General features: G+C 39.9%; 1 protein-coding gene across 1 annotated transcript; it reads left to right on the top strand.

The window, feature by feature from the left end:
• Positions 1-2,762: 2,762 nt before the first annotated feature.
• Positions 2,763-8,920, top strand: hmgb3 (High mobility group protein B3). Its single transcript, NM_001140499.1, is given in 5 exon segments — positions 2,763-2,796; positions 5,582-5,803; positions 6,412-6,551; positions 6,770-6,944; positions 7,450-8,920. Coding segments are annotated over 4 exon segments (621 nt in total). The 5' UTR covers positions 2,763-2,796; positions 5,582-5,653; the 3' UTR covers positions 7,606-8,920.
• The last annotated feature ends 474 nt before the right edge of the window (positions 8,921-9,394 follow it).

The following is a 9,394-nucleotide window of genomic DNA, read 5'->3' as shown; positions in this document are numbered from 1 at the left end:
TGAGTAGGTGTGTCCAAACTTTTGACTGGTACTGTATATTGGCAACATTTTAAATACCTTTCTATTAACTCCAATGCAATGATTTGGCACAAAATAACAAATGTGTCTTATCAGTTACCTACTACCTATTTGTATTTATTTATTCTTCATTAGCATTAACAGGACCAATGAAAATGGAAGTAACATTGTGCCTTTAAAACAAGTAGAAAGAGTCTAGACGTATTCATGTGAGGTGTAAAAACCCAGGAGGCTACACCCCAACAGACCTCTATACTGAGGATGGTCAGCACAGGCCTCTATACTGAGGATGTTCAGCACAGACCTCTACACTGAGGATGGTCAGCACAGGCCTCTATACTGAGGATGGTCAGCACAGACCTCTATACTGAGGATGTTCAGCACAGACCTCTATACTGAGGATGTTCAGCACAGACCTCTATACTGAGGATGGTCAGCACAGGCCTCTATACTGAGGATGTTCAGCACAGACCTCTATACTGAGGATGGTCAGCACAGGCCTCTATACTGAGGATGTTCAGCACAGGCCTCTATACTGACGATGGTCAGCACAGGCCTCTACACTGAGGATGTTCAGCACAGGCCTCTATACTGAGGATGGTCAGCACAGACCTCTATACTGAGGATGTTCAGCACAGACCTCTACACTAAGGATGTTCAGCACAGACCTCTATACTGAGGATGGTCAGCACAGGCCTCTATACTGAGGATGTTCAGCACAGACCTCTATACTGAGGATGTTCAGCACAGACCTCTACACTGAGGATGGTCAGCACAGACCTCTATACTGAGGATGTTCAGCACAGACCTCTATACTGAGGATGTTCAGCACAGACCTCTATACTGAGGATGTTCAGCACAGACCTCTATACTGAGGATGTTCAGCACAGACCTCTATACTGAGGATGTTCAGCACAGGCCTCTATACTGAGGATGTTCAGCACAGGCCTCTATACTGAGGATGTTCAGCACAGACCTCTACACTGAGGATGTTCAGCACAGACCTCTACACTAAGGATGTTCAGCACAGACCTCTATACTGAGGATGGTCAGCACAGGCCTCTATACTGAGGATGTTCAGCACAGACCTCTATACTGAGGATGTTCAGCACAGACCTCTAAACTGAGGATGGTCAGCACAGAGCTCTATACTGAGGATGTTCAGCACAGACCTCTATACTGAGGATGTTCAGCACAGACCTCTATACTGAGGATGTTCAGCACAGACCTCTATACTGAGGATGTTCAGCACAGACCTCTATACTGAGGATGTTCAGCACAGGCCTCTATACTGAGGATGTTCAGCACAGACCTCTATACTGAGGATGTTCAGCACAGACCTCTATACTGAGGATGTTCAGCACAGACCTCTATACTGAGGATGTTCAGCACAGACCTCTATACTGAGGATGTTCAGCACAGGCCTCTATACTGAGGATGTTCAGCACAGACCTCTATACTGAGGATGTTCAGCACAGGCCTCTATACTGAGGATGTTCAGCACTAACAACGTGGTGATGGCTCCACATATATACCCAGAGCCCTGCTCTGAGAGGCCATGGGCTGGTTCTGCTGCACTATTGGCACAAGGGAACAAGGGAACAATTGGTCAGCATCTTGATAATCATGTCAGTCATCTTGCTGTCAGTTTGGCTTCAGAATAACTGGATAAGTGTGATGTGTCCTGATACAAGAAAAAATGTATAATAGAAAGATATATATGTTAAAACATATCTAAAATATATGAAAAAAGAGAGACAACTCCAGGCCTTGAGGGCTGTTGTTCTGCTTGGTTTTCATATCATCCCAGGACTTATTAACGATCAATTAATGTCATTGATTGGTTTGCTAATCTGAACACTGGTTGCCATGTTGAAATCAATCTCTCATTAAATGTCAAGGATAAAAATCCACAAACACTGCTGCAGCCTATGAACCCCTCCTTTAAAGGGATAGTCCATTCAAAAGAATGACAATCAACATACACTGTTGAGCTTAAGGACTGGATATGAAGGACCCCTCCTTTCAAGGGATAGTTCACTCGAAAGTTCTTCTGACACTTTTCTGTTCTGAAGATCTGCAAGTTTCGGTCTCAAATGAATGAGAAATATATATAGGCACCATCTAACTCAAGTTTATTAAATGATTACAACATAGCAATTATCCAACAGTGATTATTGAAATAATTTGTAGGCCTACCAACTCTAATACACTATACATTTTCTCACTACATATAAGGTAGAATACAAAACTGTAGTTAAATTAATTATTTTATTAGGAATATCCATTCCTTATAATTGCAATGACTTGACAGGTGTCCACAGATCTGTATCTGTAGCCTAGTGTCCAATTTTAACCTTTCACCTGAGAAAGAAAGCTGTTTCCTAACGTCTAAAAACACCTCCAATTGAACCTTTATATGTTAGCATACATACCGTACCCTTATGTACTACTGCACACACAGCCAACCTTCCTCACCCAATGAATTTCTCTTCATACTACTCTGAAACTTTTCTCAGCGGCTCTTTTTCAAAGGCGTGGGTATGACAAGGCCTCCTTGTCGACCAATCACCAACGAGAAACCCGTAAAGTGTGTAGAGCAGCGTCCAATCAGCAGTTTGGGAGGCTGTTTTGAACCGACCCGGCCGCTAGCCAATCAGGCCGTTCTCGTATTGAGCTAGCGCGAGGCTGTCTACATATGGATAGAGAAGACAGGAGAAAGGCGAGACTGTAGGATTCCAGAATCCAGACTGACTTGACTGCTGCTTGACAATACAGGTACGTTACTTGTTATAACAATAATAACATTGTATTCTTTTTTACTACCACCATCTGAATAACTTATATTATTTACTTGTGTTAAATGATGTGGTTATTTTAATAATTTGAAGTGAGATTATGTTATTGTTAAGTCTTTCTGTGGTATTTTAGTGCAATTATAGTTTAAATGTGCTTAGATGTTATTCATTTTGCAGACAAATAGTGTTTGATAATTTTTCTCCCCATAATGTGTGATTTATTGTGGTATTGACAGAAATCGGCTGAAAATGGCCTTGATCTATTTTAATATTGTTTACACGGTCATTTATCATAAAGAAAATTAACATGTCACTGTTGTCTCGTGGACTCTGTTTTTTCCTGATTTTTAAAGTAACCAAAAGTTATTAAACTGTAATTTTCTGAGACTTGTATTCCTCACACGCATCGCTGCTGTGTGTAACACTGTGAATATGGCTGGCTATAGCCTGTCTACGAATAACACTGTTCTTCTATTGCGACCCAATTTCGATGTCATCTACATAAATAATCATACATTTTCAGAATAAACGTTTGTTTTCCGCTGAACTCTTTTATCTCTATTCAACAATGTAAAGAAAATGTGAATGTCATCGTCGAAAAGCTGTTTTTGAGATTTGTTATCGCCCTTAGTCAAATGATTGCTCTCACCATGTAGTAAAATGGCTGGCGATTTAAACCATTGAGGAAAGGCAGCGCTAACGCAGAGAAGGGACGGGGAATTGTTGGAGAAAAACAAATTATCTACGGACGAAAAATACTGCACTTTTTCGTTTTCCATTCGAAATGTTTATCTCTAACTTTCTGCATTAAAGTATTTTTATTTTTCTCTTTTTATTCATTTTCGCAACTTCTCGATTGCAGCAGGATGGCTGGCGCACTGTCTTTGTTACCGAGAGCAATGCACCAAGCGACAGTCAGGGGTATAACTTCAGAAAACAGTGAAATGTCACGAAATACGAAATGACAGTTTTAATATTTTAAGCCGAATAAAAAGAACGGTCTTTGTTTTATCTGACTACGTTGTTTTGTTTTTAATTAGCGGTTAAATGTAGACGTTATAGCTCTTGGAACCGGAGGGGGGTGTGTATCGCTTTGTTACATAGTCAACCCCGTAAGCCTTCCCCTCGCTCTACAGAAGCCATTTTATTCAATGGGAGCTCCAGCGAAGAACAGCACTCTCTTCGCCTGTATAGCAGCCACACTACCCAATACTAGGCGCTATGAACTGGGACTGAAAGCTACCGTACGGAGCGGGGAATTAAAACCCGAAAAATTAATAACATTTCTGGCAAAGTAAGATTGAAATAGGCAAGAAGGTGGAAAATAAACAGGAGTTTCTCTCATGAGGACGCATTTCACAAAATGGAAGATGAATAATTCGCGTTGATGACCTCTCTATTTTTCTCTGTATGTGTAGTTGAAGCTTCTCATTCTATCGCAACATAGTAACTAGTCGGAGCGCTCCCTATACTATAGCTTGTATGAAGAAAGTAGAGTTCGCGTTGCGTTGGATGCAATGGAGTAAAGTTTAGAGAGCTAAAAAATATGAAAATAAAAGGCAGAAAATGGCTAATGACAAGGAGATGGGCGGTGGCGAGGGGAGAATATGGTGGGGGCTTTCTTATTTGATTGAGATTTTAATGGGATGTGTTTTGTAAAAATGCTCATTTACTTTGTAGATTAGAATTCGATTATTTTCCAAAATGTAATTTATATCTAAGTATCAATTCACATTCCCAATAATGAAATTTCTCATATAGCCTATTTAAATCTAGATTAGAATTCGATTATTTTCCAAAATTGAATTTATATCTAAGTATCAATTCACATTCCCAAGAATGACATTTCTCAAATAGCCTAGTTAAATAATTTTAAGTATTTTTGAGAAATGAAAATAAAAACCTTACACTTTGAATAATGTATTGGTATTCCATTGTAATTACATAGTAAAAACAAATCAAAAACAGACATTACAACAGCACACAGTCTCATAGCCACATTTCCTTAATTCCATATTTTTTCCTTAAATCCCAATTTTCCTCCATTTTAAGACTCCTTGGCCAATTCCACATCTTCTCCCGAAGTCACACCTACAGAATGCAAATGCATTCCAACCAATTCTTATTCTAGATCTAATTGGAATTCATTCTAATTCTAAAACAGATTCTTATTCTAGAACTCCTTCTAAATTCTAATTCCCTTGTTCCCTTCTATGGTTCCACCACCTACCATAATAACCATCATTTATTCAACTTTTATAGCACTTTTCATTATATAAAGAATCTCGAAGCTCTTTAAAGCAACACAAAAAAAAGACAAGCAATTCAGAAAACAACAACATCATTCATGAGATAGAATGTCATGAGAGGGTTGTAAAGTTCATGGCTTGAGTGGTCTTTGGAGGGAGGTGGCCGAAGCACTGTATCAAGGTGGTTTGCCGTTAATGTGAAGTTGACCATCACCGGTGGTCAATGATGTTAAATTAATCTGTTGGGTGTTGTGTAATCACATTATTTCTGAATTCATTTGTCAATAAAGACCGCAGTTAGTCTCCAACATGAATTGTGTTTGACTCTCCATTCACAAATGTCATAAAATATTTATTGAAATATTCATTAAAATGAACATGCCATGGTGAATGTGCTTTGGCACTTGCATTGCATCACCTGATAAAAAAAAATATAGTATACAGGTACACTTTCCCAGAAGAAAATCAAACCACAACATTGAATTAACCCATTTTCATCTTCTCCACTCTAACCAGATACTGACCCAATCAACCAATTAACCAATCAACGAGTTCCAGACCGCAGCTAGGCCCCGCCCAGTGACCAGGATGGCTAAAGGCACTCCAGGGAAGCCCAAAGGCAAGATGTCCTCCTACGCCTACTTCGTTCAGACCTGCCGCGAGGAGCACAAGAAGAAGACCCCTGAGATACCTGTCAACTTCGCTGAGTTCTCCAAGAAGTGCTCCGGAAGATGGAAGGTGAGGAATGGATGGATAGATACTTTATTGGTCCCTGAAGGACAATTAATAACAATTTGTAGTTAGTTATCACGATGAAGTTGATTGATTGATTGGTGACATATAATGTTTTTTCACATCTTATTTCACAGTTATAGAGATGAGATTATGAGGATGATGGGATTGAGATCATTAACTAGCATGCCACGTGTTGTTGCCTGGCCAATACATCACACTATGCAGCCCGCACAAATGGTTATTCGAATAGAGTTCAAGTTAATTTAATTGAGTTTAACCAAAATTAAATTCAATCAATCTTTTGCTCGCAAATCTATTGTTCCCCTAAAGGACAAGGGTGGTAGCCTAAAGCTTACAAATCAAGAACGGCAAGTTATTTGTTAACTAAGGAGCGGTTACATGTTCCTTACTGCAGGTGGCGCAACAAGACCACATATCATGCTGACTTCTTATATTAAATGACAATTAGGCGACCTTCAATAGACCTCTCTGTTTGAATCAGTTTTTTTCCCATATTGTACCAAATGAACACTGGCCATGTGTCCATCTGTTCAAAGTCTATTGCTGGGAATGTTTTAAGTGGTGTAAATGTTGTGATTTTTTCCCCCCAGACGATGTCTGGTAAGGAAAAGGGGAAGTTTGACGACATGGCGAAGCAGGATAAGGTGCGTTACGACAACGAGATGATGCACTTCGCCCCTGGAGGCAAGAAGGGAAGGAAGAAGGACCCCAACGCACCAAAGAGGCCCTCGTATGTACCACATACACAGACTGGCACACACATACATGGATGGAGTCATGCACAGACAGACAGACCAACCGACAGATAAACAGACACACAAATACACACACTCCTTCACTCATGTTTTGGTTTTCAGTAAGTATATCAATACGCACATCAGACATCACGAGACACTAAAATGAAGAAAAAAAATCACAATAATAAATCAAATAATAATTTCTCCACAGCTCTGGTTTCTTCATCTTCTGTGCGGACCACCGGCCCAAGATCAAGGCCCAGCACCCCAGCCTGGGCATCGGGGACGTGGCCAAGAAACTGGGGGAGCAATGGAACAACCTGACTGATGCCACCAAACAGCCCTACCTGATCAAGGCCAACAAACTCAAAGACAAATACCAGAAGGTAAACTAAATGTATATTGATTGATGAATTGATTGGTTACATTACACCTTGTATCTGATATCTGCATTGTTTTAGTCACACATTGCACATTTTCTCTCTCTCTCTCTCTCACACACACACACACACACACACACACACACACACACACACACACACACACACACACACACACACACACACACACACACACACACACTTCAACCAGGTACGTTATTAAGAACAACTTTCACTTTAATAATAACAACCTGACAACATTGCTACCAATCAAAACATCTACCAACCAACCAATCAACCAATCAAATGAAATAGAATCCAGTGTGTTTCTGTCACCTGACCCCAAGTGAGAAGCTCCAATTGGACACTAATATCCACCACTGTTGATTAGCAAGTGTAGCCCGGACAACACCCAATGTTGTCCCAGCCAGTCAAATAACACATTTGACTCTCTCTCTCTCTCCCTCCCTCTCTCTCCCTCCCTCTCTCTCCCTCCCTCTCTCTCCCCCAGGACGTTGCTGACTACAAGTCCGGTAAGGGCAAGGTGGTAGTTCCGAGCATGGCGATGGCCCCTAAGCCCATAACGAAGAGTAATATGGACGACGATGATGATGACGACGATGAGGAAGATGAGGAGGAGGATGATGAGGAGGAGGATGACGAGTAGATCGACTGAGTTCTGTTTTGTGTTTTATTATGATGGTGACGATAATGATGATTATTAAGTAATGCGTTTTCCTTTCCAGTTTGAAATGCGATTTTTAGGGTTAAGAAGAAACACAGGTGATATCTTTTTATGTTCCTTAATGACATTGCTCCGCACCCTGCCCTCCTTCATTCTACTCCCTCCTTCCAACCCTTTGTTGTTTTGACGTTGTCACTATGTTGATTTTGTGTTAACTGCTTCTGTAAAGTTCTCTTTGTACATTGTCATGTTAAAATGTTGAGACTGTACGTTACTATGGCAAATGTGATTGAACTCGAAGTATATCCCTAATACCCCCCCCCCCCCCAACAGCTGTGTGTGTGTCTGTGTGTGTGTGTTTGTGTTACCGTCCCCATCTCACCAGCACTGTCCAGTGTCTTCCTCAAAACCCGCCTAGCAATGTCTCTTTAACAGGCTCTATATCGATTCAACGGAGAAGCATTTAAAACCAGTGGTAGCATTGCAGTATATATAAACACCTTTTTGTTTCTGGGATTCGTCCCAAATTACACCTTATTCCTTATAGAGTGCACTACTTTTGACTAGGGCCTATAAGGAATCCCATGGAGCTCTGGTTAAAAGTAGTGCACTATATAAGGAATAGGGTGCTATCTGGGACTTTGTTTTAAAAGAATGTGCAAGGTGTTGTGTTACTGTATATGGTTGACTTAGACTTTAGTCCATGTTTTTTGTTGTTGTTTTTTTATGATTATTTTTCTGAGGCCGCCAGATGTAAGGTGATTTCTGATTGCACATATCTAGTAGGGGTGGTGTTGTTGTATCTAGGTGGCTGTTTGTGTAGCTGTGTGTTGGTTGTTGCACCAGGAAGTGTTGCCATGGTGAAACTAACTCCCAGTTCAACAGCCTCCCGTGTAAACGAACAGTTAATACTATGGTTCAGGGTCGTTTAGTAACTTCCACTACAGTCACATTTTCACTTAGTCATGCATTGATGTCAATGGGAGACAAAGTGAAAATTTGACTTAAGTGAAACTTAAGATTCGCTCCTTTGAAACCGAGGAGGATGGAAACATCCAAATAACAGTATATAATGGAAACTATCATTTCCTTTTTGGCTAAGTGCATTTTTGCTATTAATCGTTCGTTGTTGTAAGATCTCTCATGATGAAAAACAAAAAACGACACAGAGTGAAAAAGCACGACTATTGAAGATAATAAACCTGTACTTATCTGTATCTAAGATTTTTTCTTTTTTGTATGTTTAGAAAAAGCTATGTTTGGAATTATTATTAAAGTATGACATTTTTACACATGGTGTTATGTATTAATGATTTTCATTTTGCTGCTTGAAAGTCTCTCTCACCGAAACCTTCTCATCTTGTCATGTGAAACCCCCAAAACACATCATTATTAAACAAGTTGTCTGAATATTATTATAACTAAAAGTGGATCTGCAATAAAGAGAACATACATTTCTCATTGAACTTTATACTTTACTCCAAGAAGAATGATTGAACTCTACTTTACTCCTAGAAGAATGCTTGAACTCTGTACTTTACTCCTAGAAGAATGCTTGAACTCTGTACTTTACTCCTAGAAGAATGCTTGAACTCTGTACTTTACTCCTAGAAGAATGCTTGAACTCTGTACTTTACTCCTAGAAGAATGCTTGAACTCTACTTTACTCCTAGAAAAATTATTGAACTCTGTACTTTACTCCTAGAAAAATGATTGAACTCTGTTCTTTAATCCTAGAAAAATGATTGAACTCTGTTCTTTATTCCTAGAA

This window comes from Salmo salar, chromosome 18, assembly GCF_965601325.2.
Source record: "Salmo salar chromosome 18, fSalSal1, whole genome shotgun sequence".
NCBI classification, from domain to species: Eukaryota; Metazoa; Chordata; class Actinopteri; order Salmoniformes; family Salmonidae; genus Salmo; species Salmo salar.
This window is presented reverse-complemented; position numbering and strand designations above follow the sequence as displayed.